The sequence below is a fragment of the Lynx canadensis genome, chromosome D1 (assembly GCF_007474595.2).
Source record: "Lynx canadensis isolate LIC74 chromosome D1, mLynCan4.pri.v2, whole genome shotgun sequence".
NCBI classification, from domain to species: Eukaryota; Metazoa; Chordata; class Mammalia; order Carnivora; family Felidae; genus Lynx; species Lynx canadensis.
The window spans coordinates 19,904,737-19,921,727 of NC_044312.2; the positions used below are offsets into that span (position 1 = coordinate 19,904,737).

Sequence of the window (16,991 nt, forward strand, 5' to 3'; positions counted from 1 at the left end):
TGTGCTAATTCTTAGGAATTTGTGAAGAACAGAGTATTGCCGTGTTGCTTATTAAGCCATTGTCTCTCACGCCAACCCCCCCCCCCCCCCCAGCCTGCTTGCCGGAGCTAACCACAATCCTAACTTTATGAGAATCACTACTTTTTTTTTTTTAGTTTTCGACACAAACTGTGCATCCGTAAATATAGCACAGTTTAGTTTTTCCTCTTTTTAACTTTATATACAAGATCACACAGTACGTATTTTGAGGGGTTTTCTTCCTCAACATTTTTAAGATCCCTCTCTGCATTGCTCTATCGCATTTGAACGCAGTCATCACAACTGGTCCCACCCTCTCTGCAAGAGCAGGGGATGCCACCGCCGTGCGCCCGGCCCCCGCCCCCGGCGCCGGGCCCCGCCCCCGGCGCCGGCCCCGCCCCCGGCGCCGGCCCCGCCCCCGGCGCCGGCCCCGCCCCCGCCCCCGGCGCCGGCCCCGCCCCCGGCGCCGGCCCCGCCCCCGGCGCCGGCCCCGCCCCCGGCGCCGGCCCCGCCCCCGGCGCCGGCCCCGCCCCCGGCGCCGGCCCCGCCCCCGGCGCCGGCCCCGCCCCCGGCGCCTCGCTAGCTGAGTTCGTGGCTTGGGTCTTGTTGGCTGCGGTCTCCAGGGCAGCACCTGCGACGCGGGCGGGGCGGGGCCGGGCGGCGGGAGGGAGGCCGGCTGGTGGCGGCACTGGAGAATGCGGGCTGCGGGGGTCACGGTCTCCGAGGAGCGCTGGGCAGGTGACAGGCGGTTGCCTCCTGAAGGGGGGGGGGGTGCGCGTGCCCGGGAGGGAAATGGGAAGAGCTGAGACTTGGGGTGGGGGGGGGGGACGGGGACAGCAGGAAACCTCCAGAGGAAACTGGATCAGGACCAGGAGACACCCAAGGAGCCCGTGCTAGACAGCATTTGGGGTCCAGGCGGGAAGGGGGACCGTGGCGAGGCAGGGACAAGGGCCCCTGGAAAGGCTTCGGTGCCCAGACTCCCAGAGCAGCCCTGTCCTCTGTTGACTAAGACCCGTGCAGGGCACGGACCCGTCACTTCCCTGATCTTAAAACGCCTTTGCTGCCCAGTCTTGATCATCAGGGTGGGGGGAAAAAGGCAAATACAGAAAACAAACCGGCCGCCCCGTACAGGCAGTTTCCAGGCTGTTCCACAACAGGACAACTTTCTACTTTTCCTCTTAGCCGGAACACGCAGAGTTCCCTTTCACCTACAGAAGGAAATTCGTTCCTCCCCGTATGAGAGGACGAGACTCAAGGTCTTGAAGAGAACCCTAGGGAACTGGCCGAGTCTCAGCGCCTGGATACCAATGGCGACATCCCAGCCTGTCTTGTTTACTTTGTAACGAGATTTGTCAGCCTCTCTAGGTCAGAAATTCAGTGAAAAACAACTGTACCACTAGGGAGCCACTTTCATTACATTTAAAATGCCCGTGTGCTCATTTATTCAAGATACTAGTTTCCCCTCTTTAATCTCACGCCTTTATGAGATCAGGCCTCCACCAAAGCCTGGTGATGTTTGGCTTTGCTCTCTCCCCACTATCCCAGATTTCATTAACAACAAAATTATCTTCTTCCATGGACATTATTTTTTTATTCGTTAAATCGCAGAAACCTTAGCCTATTTCATTTAAGAACTACTGAGGGGACTGAAGGATTTCATGAGCAATTCCAAATTGATTAAGCCTTGTCTATAAGATCCCAAGTACAGAGGCTTAAACTCATTCAGTAAAACTCTTAACAGATGTTTATACAAATTTTCCATTAAAATGTTAGTACTTGGTGGATTTGCTGCTTTCTAAAAACACCCGAGGGGCCCCTGGGTAGCTCTGTCAGGTAAGCCTCCGACTTCAGCTCAGGTTCATGAGTTCAAGCCCCGCCTCGGGCTCTGTGCTGACAGCTCAGAGCCTGGAGCCTGTTTCAGATTCTGAATCTGTCTCTTTCTCTCTCCGCTCCTCCCTGCTAGCACTCTGTGTCTCTCTCAAAAATAAACAAACCTTAAAAAAAAAAAAAAACTTAAAAAAATAAAAATAAAAACACCCTAAAGAGCAACAGTTAATCTGCTTATCAATATTGAGCTAACAAGGTAAGGCACACTATGTATTTTTCAAATGAGCTGATACAGCAAACTAGTCTGTACAGTTAACCGATAATATACTAGGTCTACCCCCTTGGGGGATTTTGAATTAAAAAGAAAACCACTTCATAATGTATTTAAATCTGAAAGCTGCCTTTTGTCTGTTTTGTTTGTTAAGGTATTTTCCTCTGAGGAGCTGATAACGTTAGCAACCAGATTCCACGTGATTACAGTGCAAGGAATCCGAATAAGTTCATTTACTTAATTACAGCTAGCGGTCTGCCAAAATAACAAGAGCACTTAAAAATGTTACAGGAATCTCTGATGGTAAAGTTTCTGTTACCTGACCTACGGGGGGAAAGAATGGCACAAAGGCGGGGAGAAAGAAGACAGAGCAAAATAGGAATGCTAGGTGGAGATGAAAGGGATCACAATCCAAAATCATCATCTCCTTTCAATCTGATATGAACTCAGAGCACCCCTTTCCATAAACCGTCTCATGGGTCTTTATGACAGCCCTTTGAGACAGGGGAGGCTTGCCTGGAACCACACACTTCAGAGAGTTAGAAGGGACCCTCGCTGTTACTCAGGCCAATCTCCCACCCACCCGACATTCTCCAGGACAACATCCCTCTCAGGTAGGTAGATGTCCAGCCTCTGCTATGAGTCACTTAGTGGCCGAATGCACAAAGCCTCCAAATATTTTGTTGAACGGTTCTAATCGTTGCTTTCTTAAATATATATACTGACCGGAGGTTGGCCTCCATGTGATGGCCACCTAAGTTACACATTCCTACCCAGTAGCAAGCTGGGTACCGACATGTCTCCTAAATGACAAGACCGGCCAGTACTGGTCTACGCACAAAAGCCTCCCCTCTTTACAGTTCCAAAACACATTCTTCCCTTTTTTCTCCTCTACTTTTCAAAAGGTAGACCCTGAACCTGTTTTATTCTATTCATGAATACTCCTGAACCTGGCATATTTATATTGGTGCCCTGGGTGTTCAAAATAATTAATCATTTAGCTCTTGTCCAGGCGTGTCTGTAACAGGCCCTTGGAAGGCAGAGGAAGGAATCTAGCCACTGGATTTCCTCAATAAAGCTGCATTTGATTACTCAGGCTATTTATGAGCTCCACATCAGATGTGTTTCCGTAGAGAGAAAAACACAATAGTTTTTCTAATAGACCTTCCTCCCACAAAAGGGTACAAAAAGGCTGCAGATAATATAACGGAGTTCCACTCACTTAAATGTTTGAGTAACCCTGGAATTAAAGAGCTTTCAGGAGTCGCCAAGTGACATAAACTTCATTGTTTTTTAGGTGATGCTTTTGTGAACCGCAGCTTTAAATATTCAAGCCAACTGCTCCTCTCGAGAATATTTGTATTCATATTCATAAGTGTATTTTTTCAAGATGAGTCATAGTAAATTAATTCCCAAGCTCTCAATTCGGTCTCCTGTCCACCACACCAGCTTAAAAGTCCAGTCCACAGAGCCACCTTTTAAGAAAGACTTACACCCGATTTCAAAAGACTCCTTGGAATCCGATTCAGAAAGCTTCACTCAAGAGAGCAAGTCCCAGTCTGGACTTGGAAATCCAATCCAGGACAATATGGAGCCTGACAGCCTGGAGGAGGAAAGCCCTCAACCGGAAAGCCTGAGTGAGACAGAAGAGGAAGGAAGCAGAAAAACAGCCCAGAAGGACGGCAAGGAAAACCTCCACACCCACAACGATGGCATATACTCCAGGTAAGGAATTGGCTTGTGTAAGATACCAGTGGGTTCTGAAATGTATTGTTAGTTACAAGCAACAGTAAGGACAGGCTAGAGTCATGAACACCTTGTAATGTGTCTGGCACGGGTCCCAAGCAACTAAGGACAGCTCGAAGCCAGGTTTTGCCACGTTTGGTCGTTTGGTTGTTTTTTAACTAAAAAATCTGCAAAAGACAAGGACGGGTATTAATAAGGGCTATGCACGCACTCCTTATTTCCTGTCCATATTCCAAGTGCCTCCACTGCTACGACCTGACCTTGGAGCAATTCCAGGAAGCCTGTGATATAGGAAAGCACCAGGACGTGGAACCAGGTGGTCTTGATTTAGTCCAGGCACTGCTATCTAGTCTGTAATTTGGAATAAATCATTTAACTCTTGCGACTCATTTTTCTCACCGGTCAAACTGATCTGGCCTGCCTATATCTCCCAGGACGGCTATCAATGTCAGTAAATACATTCTGGGAGTAGAATCCTAGCTACCTCCCGGGGCTTATATAATCATATAAGGATTTAATTTCTAGTAAACTGTATTTATGGGGTATTAACATAATGTTATGTGGGAGCTACCAAATAATTTAAGAGCATATAAATGAGTACAGTACTCCGTTTTAACGAAAATACTAATTTTCTGACACAGTATGGAAGAAGTTAAAAGCTACTGATTAGAAAAGAGGTTTTCACAGGGTAATGAAGTATATAGTCCAAAACGGACAGTCTGGGTTCAGATTCTGTCACTTACTAGCTGTGTGACTTGGCCAAGTTCACTTAATCTCTCTGTGCCTCAGTTCCATCATCACTGAAATGGGACAACAGTTCCTTCACTGAGTTTTGAGGTGAAAGTCAATCAATATACACAGAGTGTGTAGAATGAAGTGCTTTTTAAGTTATATAGGTATCAGGGGTTTTTTTCTAAATGGATAAAATATATTAAAAAAATTTTTTTAGTGTTTATTTTTGAGAGAGACAGAGACAGAATGTGAGTGGGTTAGGGGCAGAGAGAGAGGAAGACACAGAATCCGAAACAGGCTCCAGGCTCTGAGCTGTCAACGCAGAGCCCGACGCGGGGCTCGAACTCACGAGCTGTGAGATCATGACCTGAGCCGAAGTCGGACGCTCAACCGACTGAGCCACCCAGGCGCCCCTAAATGGGTAAAATATATTGAACAAAGTTTATAGAAGGCCTAGAACTTGGGCAGGCAGGGTTTTGGAAAGAAGGTAAAATTTGACAACAACAGAATTAGAACGAATGCGTGACACGTTAAAGCCCCACTTGGTGCCAGAGGAGCATAGAGAGAGAGGACGGCACAGGGCCCTGATTATAGGGACCACAGTGAATGCAACCAGCCCACCCACCAGACAGGGCATTGAGCATGGAACCCAACAACCAGCCCCAGCAACACCGTCCTAACAAGGGCACCTGCGGGAGCCACAGTGAGGGCCCAGTCCTGAGTCTTTTTCTTCCTTTCTGCTTTCCTTCCTTATTTCTTTCACTACGGACATCCTGCAGAATCAAGTGCATTTGCTTCTAAGCAGTAAGTGCTGTGACCAAGGTGCAGCCACGGCGCTGGGCGAGAGAGAGGGGCTCAGGGAGGCATCAGCCAGACAGCCACCCCTGCGTGGCCTGGGTTGGGTACACCACGGGGAGAGAATACAGGCTCTTGGGGACACCGGGGAGACGAAGCCATGTGTAAGGAAGATTATCCTGTAAGCAGGTGCATCGTGAATTAGAGGGTAAACTCATGATGGACAAAGAGACTACCAAATAGTAACAATTTATAGCCATGACAACAGTATCTCTTTTTAAAGGCCCATCTGTAATTTCTTTTAATTCTGCATTGCCATCCTGCAAGAAAATGCTGCTATTCCCATTTTATGGATAAGGAAAATGAGGTGAACAGAGGTCAAGTAACTTGTTGAACATCATAGTGCTGTGGGAGGATACTTGTGGTTTTGTTCTTGATGTTGATTTAAATTTCGACAAAATTCTGGGGGGCTTGGGCGGCTCAGTCAGTTAAGCATCCGACTTTTAATTTCAGCTCAGGTCATGATCTCATGATGCCTGAGATCAGGGCCCACGTTGTGAAGCCTGCTTGGGATTCTCTCTTCCTCTCTCTCTCTCTCTCTCCCTCTCTCTCAAAATAAAGATTTAAAAAAATAGGACAAAAATCCTAATCTACAGATTAACCCTTCTTGCCATATGTGTGTCGTATATTTTTTTAAAGACCTAAAATGTTACAGATAAAGTGTCCTGATTCCCCTTCTCAAACCCATTCCCCCACGTGCCTCCTCAGAGAGAACCAGTATGTACCCTTCCGTGGATGTGTATCCTTCTTAGCAATCTTTTATTCATTTACTGCATAGGTAATTTAGAAAGAGAGAGAATGAGAACATGAGTTGACAGGGCCTGTTGACACATCAGATATGATGACTGAAGGAAGAAGAGAAACTAAAGGTCACTATTAAGGTTCTCGTAACAATAGCCAGCATTTATAGGATGTTTATCATGAGCCCATCCCTGCACTAAACACTTTATGCATATTGTCTCATTTAATCTGTATGCAGCCCTGTTAGGAGATGCTACAATGATCCCCATTTTATTTTTTAATTTTTTTAACATTTATTTATTTTTGAGACAGAGACAGAGGATGAACAGGGGAGGGTCAGAGAGAGAGGGAGACACAGAATCGGAAACAGGCTCCAGGCTCCGAGCTGTCAGCACAGAGCCCGACGCGGGGCTCCAACTCACGGACCGCGAGATCCTGACCTGAGCCGAAGTCGGCCGCTTAACCGACTGAGCCACCCAGGCGCCCCTGATCCCCATTTGAAAGGCTGCCCACAACGCTTAATTGTTATTATATACATTTATTACCTCGGCTGAGTGGGAGAGTGGAAAACAAGCACAGTCTCTGTGCCTTAAGCCGTGTTTTTATCATAGCTCTGATGTTGAGAGAGTCAGAGTCTCCTAGGTAATAAATGGTAGTTCTTTGGGGGTTTTTTTCCTCCAGAAACGAGGGCATTGGAAAGGACAGATCTTTGCAGTAGATAGGCATTCTTGCCGGTACTTTTACAACGGAGAAACCAAAGCAAGGATCCATTAAGTGACCTCATTTCCCCAGTGTTGAGTTTTTCTTCTTTTGAGTCCAGTGCTCAGGAAGCAGACTTTTCTCCCTTGCTCCTTACCCCAGGCCAATGTAAATGCCACTCAATATATTTCAAAATAAAGACCACTACTTATAGAAATCAAAATTATGGTCGGGGCCCTCGTCTTCTGATTCAGAGATCCATGAAGATTGCTGTTTTTTGTAGACTGATTTTATTTCGAAATCTTTAATGACAGACTGTCATCCCCGGGGTTAGAATGGCTTTTAGCCCTAGTAATTGTTTGGCGGTGTAGCGCTCCGTGCACTGAACATGAGGAGGACCAGTTCTCCACTACAAAGGAAAACAGAACTGAAGCATTTAGCCAAATAATGCCTCAAAAATATTATTCAGGTTAGCTATTGGCCTTTTTCACTTTAGTCCTAGAAACCTTTCCTATGTGCAGTTGTTGCTTGGCCCTGGGTAGTTTGCTAGCCGTGAAATAGACAAATCGATCCCAGGCTCTCCTATGAAATTCAAGCAGGCTTTCATTTTTGCGAGGTAGATGGTATTCTGGGAACTGTAGTTCAAAAACAATTAGTCAAAGCCGTGCCTTAAAACCATGAAAAATCTCTTTCCTCTTGCTGTTATAAGCAACAATTTTAAAAGCTGCCTGACAAATCACTTGAGCCCCACTCTTCTGTTTTGATGTTCCCAGAACCTCCTCAAAGCAATTACTCTCCTGTACCTCACCAAAGTCAAGCCATAGTTCAATGTATATGGATTAGAGAAAACCTTTTACTTAATGGAAATTGGAGCGGCATTGACTACAGTGAATGAATCGAGAGTGGAGAGAGAGAGGATCTCCACGTGATAATCCTTAAACCCCACTCCACAACTAGCCATAGGAAACTCGGCAATGGCAAAGAAAGAGATCAATGTAATTCCTAGAGCATTAGAAATAGCCTCTTCAGTCGTGGGGCCTCTGAAACCTTATATGTTAAAAAAAAAAAAAAAAAAAAAAAAAGTCAGGGGGCAGCGGTACCATACCTAGTATATGTGTTTAATAAGAATACTTACATGTAATTAGCTACCATTTGTAGAACTATTTGCTTTATATATACTATCTCATTTATCCTTACGAGAGCCTCTTAGGCACTATTATCCCCATTTTGCAGATAAGGAACCAAGGCTTTGAGAGTCGTGTAGGTGTATGTCGTTTCTAAGTGGCAGAGCCAGAAATTGAACTGAATGAAAGCTCTCCTAACCAAAGCCTGATCCTCTAATTATTGGTTATCTAGATAGGTGATCAGGGCTGATAGCAAAAATTAAAGCTATAACAATCTCGACATGGACTAAATGGAGGCCAGACTAAATATGTATGTAAGGTTATAAATTTTGGGAAAGTAACACACATTTTTTTCAAGGATACTGTGCCTTTGCAATGTACAAACATTGATCGCACTTTGCTCTGGGCGGCAGGGTCACTGGCTACAGCATCTGTCCCGGGGAAACAGAAATGTTTTCATTCATCAAGGCCTGTAGGTGTCTTCTGCATCACCTGGGAATCAAAGCCTTCACCAAAGATCCCATATTCTAATAAACCACCTCATACCAGAAATCACCGGGCAGGAGACAGGCACAATGAGGAATTTTTTTTTTTAATTTATTTTAATGCTTATTTATGAGAGAGAGAGAGAGACAGAGTGCTGGGAGACAGAGTGCAAGCAGGGAAGTGGCAGAGAGAGAGACACAGAATCCGAAGCAGGCTCCAGGCTCCGAGCTGTCAGCACAGAGCCCGAGGTGGGGCTCGAACTCACGTGCCAGGAGATCATGACCTGAGCCGGAGTCACACGCTTAACCAACTGAGCCACCCAGGTGCCCACCCCCCCCCCCACAATGAGGAATTCTTACCCTGTAATACTCAAAACTGTCTAAAAGTAAGAAATGGATTCAGTAATAATCTGCATTTTTATCGTGCTGTGGTGTTATAGGATCTTCCCCTCAAATGCTTTCATAGGTATTATTTCTGATTACTAATACAAGAATCAGGTGGAGGGCTTAGAGCAGTGCTGAAGAACCAAAAGAGACAGTGGGTAAAGAGAGACTTGGTAAAAAGCAAAACTCAGCGGGGCGCCTGGGTGGCTCAGTCAGTTAAGCATCCGACTTGGGCTCGGGTCATGATCTCATGGCTTGTGGGCTCGAGCCCCACATCGGGCCCTGTGCCGACAGCTCAGAGCCTGGAGCCTGCTTTGCATTCTGTGTCTCCCTCTCTCTCTGCCCCTCCCCTGCTGGTGCTCTGTCTCTCAAAAAATAAATGTTAAAAAAAAAAAAAAAAAGGAGCAAAACTCATCATCTCATTTCCCCTCAAATTTCCCAGGCTGTTTTGGGGAACACACTGGAAATATTAAGCTGAGGGCAGACTTTCTTTCACAGGTGGTGTAGAGATTCCCGCCCCCCATTAGTAGAGTAAGGATGACACCCGAGGGCACGTTTAACATGCTAGTGTTACTAAGAACATTGTGAGAGATTCCAGGAGCCCACTCATCCCTGTTGGTCTCTAGAAACATTCACCCATGTTCATTTTTATTGACTTTATTGGATAGATTTTCAATTTAAGGACATCGGTTGGCCAACCACTTGAAATATATTACACTGCCTTCCTTACTCCACACAGTATTTGGGGGAACAGCTACTAGCATTTTTGTTGTTTCTGATCACGTGGGAGTGGCTGTTATCAGAGAAGTGACTTTTTGCCGTAGGTATTAGTCATTTGTTTTCTTTTCATCCGTTTGTTCAGAAACTCTGTTGTAGTTAAACCTCGGTGCCCTCCCCCGGGAAGGCAGGGTGCCATCACAACGGATGAGCCGTCAGAGACAAAAGTAAAGAATGTGCGTGGGCATAGATTGTGTCCATTAAAGGCAGAGTCCCCGCCAGAAATGCTAACGCCGCAGTGCCCTGGGGTTTAATGCCCTCGGAGACCACCACCAGTTCCTTTCTGGCTTATTTCAAAATTGGGATGCTTACTGTGTTAAATTAGTAAATAGCGAGTTCCGAACCTCACAAAGCAGAATTTAAATTCACATCACCTACAATCCTGTGAGTTTATCAAGATGATTAAGCGGATTATAACCAAGTTACTAAAGGAATGGCTTAATCCATGGCCTTTATTGTATTCATTTTATTTCTACTCCCTGGCAAGTGTGAAAATATAGAAAGCTTTCATTACTATACATTTTGAATATATTGAATTTAAAATGAATGCTTTTTCCAATTCGTTTTTTTTTTTTTTTTAATGTTTATTTTTGAGAGAGAGGGAGGGAGGGAGGAAGGGGCAGAGAGAGGGAGGGAGGGAGGAAGGGGCAGAGAGAGGGTTCCTCGCTGACAGCAGAAAGCCCGATGCGGGCCTCGAACTCATGAACCATGAGGTCATGCAAACCGTGAGATCATGACCTGAGCCAAAGTTGGACGCTTACGCAACTAAGCCACCCAGCCACCCCTCTCTTATGTACATTGGTGAGTTTAGCACAATGGATGCAACCCAATGAATAAAACTGGATTCTTAGAGCTGCAGGGCTCTTAAAGCCCAGCCTATTTTCCTTATCGTCCAAAGGAGGAACCGGGGGCCGAGGGCGGTGAAGAGATTCACCCAAGTGCACCCAGCCGGTCAGTGGCAAAATCTGGACTTGGGACCCAGGTTTCAAGACCTGTCCCTTCCACTGCTTTTCTCATGACATCACGGCTACCTTGCAGGTACAATGCTGTTAATATCTGGCATCTCAAAGACAGAAAATTCTATCTAAAGAAAGTGTAAGCACCTAGACATTTTATAAATCCAAGGCTCTGCTTCTAAGAAGGCAGCGTTTCTGCAGATTAAAAAGAACATCCGAGACCTGTACGGAAAATTCCTAGTGAGCGCTGTAACTCTCACTGACTGCAAGGAATTATGTTTGTAAATACTGGACATACAACATTTTCCTTGTGAAGCTGTAGGGAGGCTTTGTTTCACGTAAGTGATAGAGGTGAGGTACTAGGATTTTACACCGCGATTACAAACACACACTCTTTACAGCATTTATTTTCCTTTAATTCACAGATTGCCCTTGAATCAAGGCTGAACGTGGGGCAAATATCTGGTTATTTTGCCGCCATAAATCTGTTGTCGACAAAGAAGGGACTTTAGTCGGAATTACCCAAATTATATAATTGCTGTAAACAAAATCCACTCGGTACCATCCAATCCCTTCTCTTCGGTGTGTTTCTGTAGATAGTGTTTGGCCTTCAGTTCATTAAAGCAACATTCTTCCATTAAAATGTTTAATTTTTTTTTTTAGCAGAATGCCTACATTAAATGAAATTTCCCGAACTGTAAACAACCTACTTGAAGTACATCCGTATAGTTGTGGCACCATTTTATTTCATATTTGCAGAAGTGATTTTTTAATCCTTTGGATTTATTTCATTTGATTTACTTAAAAGCCATTGATTAAAAGATGAACATGAGCCTAGAATTCAGAAATCCTTGGCAGTGATTGTCAGTTTTATAGTTCCTTAAAGAAGCATTAAAAACTTTACACTTAAACAAAAATTGAATTTGCTGTTCATATGCATAAAAGATTTAATGGCATATAAATTGGGAATAATTGGTCTGTTTAAAAGGATTAAATTAAACCTGAATCAATAATAACATGTGCAGTTTCAATTTAACTGCCTACTTAAAATAAAGTGGCAAATAAATAACTGCTAAATGATTAATAGCAGTGCTTTTATTCACCTCCTCAACAGGCAAAATGGCCAGTTATTGAATATTTTATTATGAGTGCCAAGGATGTTAATTGTGCTAGAAACATGCTCTAATTTTAGTAGGTTTTTTTTTTTTGATCGAGTGCTATGCTACATGTGAGGCTCTTCATTAAATGGAGACTTGATTTTATTTTGTTTGGAGTACAGTAAGTCCTCGAATACGGTCCATGAAAGCCAGCAAATATCATGGTGCATGCATATGAGACCACCCTCCCCTGCCTCTCTGCATCCGTGTCTTACCTAGGCATCTGAAGAGGAGACCTTGCATCTGTTGTCTGAACAGTAACAAAAGAGTTGTGTCCGCATTGTCTGCGTAACCTTTCTAGCGAATGCGGAGGAAAAGAAGTGCATGTTTTGTGTGCAGATGATTACCGACGAAGGAGCACTTCACGCTCATTTTGTTCCCGCGTGTTGACCTGGACCACGAGACATAATTGAGCGTCTTTGCACACAAGCCCGGTACAATGGGGATCCTTCAGTATCATGTTCTGTTTCGGCCATTAGATGTGTTTCTGTGAAACAGTACAGCTTCCCATGCCCGTGATTTTGCGAAACGTAACCTTTCATTTGTTTCGACGTAGAGTTTCCATCTAGACGGGGGACCGAGGGGACACTTTGAGACAGTTGCGGCCGGCGCAAGTGGCACAGCGTAATTCAGGCTCTTAGAAGAGCCACGTTTTCAGATTTAAATCTGCTATGCAAACATCATTAGCGTTTCTCTCCACACAATTGGTTCAAAACCAGTTTTCTCAGCCAAAGCCATTAGTTCTTTCTGATTTGTTTCCAAGCCCGTCGTGTTTTCTAGGTTCCACTTATAAACACCAGTCTCTCTGCGGCGTGTGATATAGTTCTACGGGCATTTAGGAACGGAAATTTGTTGAGGCCCGAAAGTACAGTTATTTCTGTAGATCTAAAGTAATTTAATTCTCCCTGTTTTATCTTCCCCCTCATCTTTCAGCAGGTTCTTAAAATACTTCACCACGTGGCTGAAATTTCTTAATCCCATCTCCTAAACTATAGCTCAAAAAGATTGTCCACAGTGCCTAAATCGTGGTTTAAAAAAAAAAAAAAATTGGATTTTTAAAGATAAGTGTTAATCCTTCAAGGCCACTCAGGTGCCACTTAGTGCATCACAAGACAGCCTTATGTTCTGGAAAGAACATAAGCCCCAGGGAGAGAAGAATCCCTTGAGATCTATCAGCAGGAAGCACAATACACAACACTGTTATGTCACGGTGACTGTGACACTCAGCAAGCAAAGAACGGTGACAGAGCTCACTGACATAGGCTTTCACAGCTAGCCCTCACTCTGTGTCAAGGACACAACTACAAGCATTCGTACATATTAATTCACTTAATCCCCTCAACAGCGCTGTGAGATGGGTGCTGTTCTTATCCGCGAGTTACCGATGAGGAAGCGCAGAGAAGGTAAATAATTGGCCCACGCTCACACGGTTACTGGTGGCATCAGGAATTGTGAATACGGGCAGTCCGATGTGGGCCGCCTGTCCTTAGACACTCTGCTATACCATTTCTCAGAACCAAAGTACTCCCTGTCATTATCCAGGCAGGAAAAGCACCACGGAGATGATGTATAACTGAGGAAGGTCTACGGTCGCGACTGCGGGCATAATGCCATCCCCGGCCGATGCTGGGTAAATACGATGACCGCTCTGAGCGCTAGTCTTACTGCAGAGATACAACCAGGGAAACCTTCATATCCTTCAATCCTCAAAGACTACCTATTTTTTTTTTTTTTAATAATAATAAGCACCCCTCAGCGTTATCGCTTCTTCTGTGGGTTTATCACAGGGTCATAGAAGGATAGAACTGAAACGGACTTTGAGGTGATCATCTAGCAACCGACTCTGGAAAGAAGAGGTTAACACGTTTTCAGTGATAAGCAAGGTTGTGCAGCCCCTCATTTTAAATTTTTTTTTTTAACGTTTATTTATTTTTGAGACAGAGACAGAGCATGAACGGGGGAGGGTCAGAGAGAGGGAGACACAGAATCTGAAACAGGCTCCAGGCTCTGAACTGTCAGCACAGAGCCCGACGCGGGGCTCGAACTCACGGACCGGGAGATCATGACCTGAGCCGAAGTCGGATGCTTAACCGACCGAGCCACCCAGGCGCCCCACATTTTAAATACCCATAATATGCTGCGTGTTTCTGTACACATCTAACTTCGCCCTTGATTGTGAGAGCTGGCGCAGAAAGCCTGTTTCCTTTCCAGCAGGTTAGCCTGCTTCTGTTTGCTCACCACGCTCCAATGCCTCCGCACCCAGGGAGCCGCTCGGCGTGTATGTGGACTAACTCGCTAACTCACATGAGGCAGGCCTCGCTCCGTGACCGCCCGAGGGGATAGCTGCAGGACACAGGCCACCGACCCCGTGGACAGGAGCCAGGGCAGGCTGCCGCGGTCTCTGTCCCGGCTCCACCACGTGTTCGCTCTGTGACCTTGGCAAAGTGACACAAGCTCTCTGGCCTTCAGCTTCTTCATCTATTAAATGGGGTGCATGAGAGTACTGCCCTCACAGGGTTGTTCTAAGGGAAAAACTGGAGATTCGCCGTGAGCACTCCCCCTCCCTGGCACGCAATAAGTATGCTGCCTTCCCAAAGTCAGCCCGTCACATCCCACCCCGACCGAGTAGCCGAGCAGATCCGCAAAGCGATGCGTCACTCTTAACGGAGTGCAAAGAAGGGGACTCTATCTGTTCGAAACACCAAATACATACGCACACCTCTAGAGACGATCCCTTCCCAAAACTCATCGCCTGGACTGTTCGAAAGTATTCGTGTCTAACACCTCTGTTCTCTAATTAAGTTATTTTTGCTCAATGAAAGCCAGACTCTCGAGTTCACTGAGGTACATGCAGGCCGGGTTCCTTCGCAGAGTTCACAAAGCCTTTCAAAGACCTCCCCTCTGCTTCGCCCTGAGCTCTCCTCAACCTGCCCTCCTCCCGCCCTCCGCTGCGTCCGTACAGAATCCGTCATCGGGTCCCTCATCACGGCCACTGTAAACTGCCTGTTTCCTGGTCTGTATTCCCCACAAGGCAGGGAGCCCATCGCTGTGTCCCCGAGCTCAGTAAGTGCTCAGTAAATACCTGTAGAGTCACTGAGTGAGCAAACGAGTGAGGGAAGTTAAATTCTGTGAAACGGAGCGAATGAATGAACAAGGAGAGTTAAACGTTATGTTTTCCTTTCAATATGTACTGGATATGGGGAAACGGCACCCTTCTTCATGTAAAAAAAAAAAAATCATGGCTTTGCTGAAGATTATACGATTATATTGAAGATATAATCAAGGTACCCCTTCCTCTTTTCTTCCTTAAACCACCGCCGATGAACCCTATGTTTAACTCATTACGAACCAAGCCTTGAAAGCTTTCACTAATTTGGTTCCAGACAAGAAGCTTTTCTGCATGTTCGAGTCTAATTTCCTACACTGTTGGGTTTTTAAAAATTAACATCCGATGCCACATTTGTGTTGACTCGAGTATTTTTGAGGCCCAGTTATTTAAGAAACACCCGTTAACTCCTCTGTCCATAGCTCAGGGTGGAGTACTAAGGGCAGAGGTTAGGGAAGGAAGGGTGACACTTAAGTCCCTGTTGCCCAGAACCTTAACTAGGTCAAGAGGCAAAGTTACCACAGTGAAAATAAGCAAATACAAACCCTTAATTATGACATAACTGCCTCATTTTGATGCTTATGCAAGCCCAACAAGAAAACAAAATATAATTTAGCCCTACTTACAGACCAGAGAGACTGGCTCAGAGATGACAGCATTCGATACACAGATAGGTAAGGACAGACCCAGAACTGTCCAGTCCCAGGTCCAGATTGTGCCCTGCTGCACCACTCCGTGTCCCCGCTACCTGCCCAAAGAGACCCACGGAACCAGGCGAAAGGCAAGGCCAAAACACAGTGCGTTCAATGTGACAAGACATCACCCAGGAGAAAGGTCCCCCTCAAAGCCCCAGAGGCACGTAACCCTGTGCTGCCTAGGGGGTGGACTAAGCTACACAACCGGGTGTCCGGCTTCCCAACACGTGGGCGCAATCTCCCTTCAGGCATTTTGCTGGAAGAGCGTGTCATTTCGCTTCCCTGGGTGGAGAAAGAAAAGCAACCAGTTCCAAGAAGTTCTCCGTCTTAATACGTGAACCCCAAATTCAAAATGACGGTTTAGCAAGGCATGGGAGTTTTGTGGTGTTGCCATAATTTTTGCCTTACATCGAAGCAAAAGAAATCTAGGTCCACGTTAAGAGAAGTAAATTAGCCGTAGGGGCACCATTAGTCTGTTTACCCAGCATAGAATTACGTCCTCTGTAAACGGGAATATCAAGTAGCATAAAAAGCCTAGGTGATTTACATTTTCTTTTTGATTAGAGGATTGCAAGTACTGTACTCAAGGAAGGAAAATCTCCCCCATTTAGCTTTTGAAGATCAAAGGGGCCATTAAATATGCCATATTACCAGCCTTTTTTTTTTTTTTTCTTTTTTGGTTAAGACCGGGAGGTGCTTTACAAATTGAGACTGTCAGGAGGAAAAGGGAAGACTTTATTTGGGGTCATATGCACGGATTATGGACTGGCCCGTGTCCCTAAGGCAGGACCCTACGTTTAACCTTTGGCTGAAACAGGGCTGTCCTACAGCTTAAAGCGCATGCTGACCTGTCTGCTGTTCTGTGTGCATCGATCCGACCAATGAAAAGAATATGAGCTGAGGATGAGTTCGGATTCTCAACATTTGGGGATCTTTCTGTAGCGCAGCTGATAAAACCTACAAAGACAAAGTGAAAAGTAAAATCGCTTTACAGCAGGATGAACCTAGGTGGGTATTCAGTTGAGACGAATCTTGCTTTCCCTCACAAAAGGCGCAGACCGAGGAAAATAGCGTCCAGGCAGCAACAACATGTTCTTCCTAGATAAGCAGTCAAATGTGTATGTCACCAGCCAAAACGTGAAATCAATTTTATCTTCATTAGCCGAAGTACTTAAGGTGTGCATAACAGCCTCCCTTAAACAGTGAGTCACTGACATTTATTTTTCAGCTGTTTTTCTAGCATTTATAAATTAACTATCCCCCACTTTGATTCTGTAATTTAATGAACTGGGGTAATTAAGACCTTTTCGTCCTCAGGCACAGCGTGTAAACCCAATCTGAGCCTCAGATAGGTCTTGAACGTATAGATAGCAAAAGAATGGCTCAGTAGGTTAAGCATCTGACTCTTGATTTCGGCT

General features: G+C 45.4%; 1 protein-coding gene across 1 annotated transcript in view; it reads left to right on the forward strand.

Annotated features, from left to right (window-relative positions):
* The first annotated feature begins 685 nt into the window (after positions 1–685).
* JHY (junctional cadherin complex regulator) overlaps positions 686–16,991 on the forward strand; it is a 61,645-nt gene continuing 45,339 nt past the window's right edge. The window contains 2 exon segments of the mRNA XM_030332966.1: positions 686–756; positions 3,414–3,841. Of these exon segments, the coding sequence (XP_030188826.1) occupies positions 3,507–3,841 (335 nt within the window). The 5' untranslated portion in view covers positions 686–756; positions 3,414–3,506.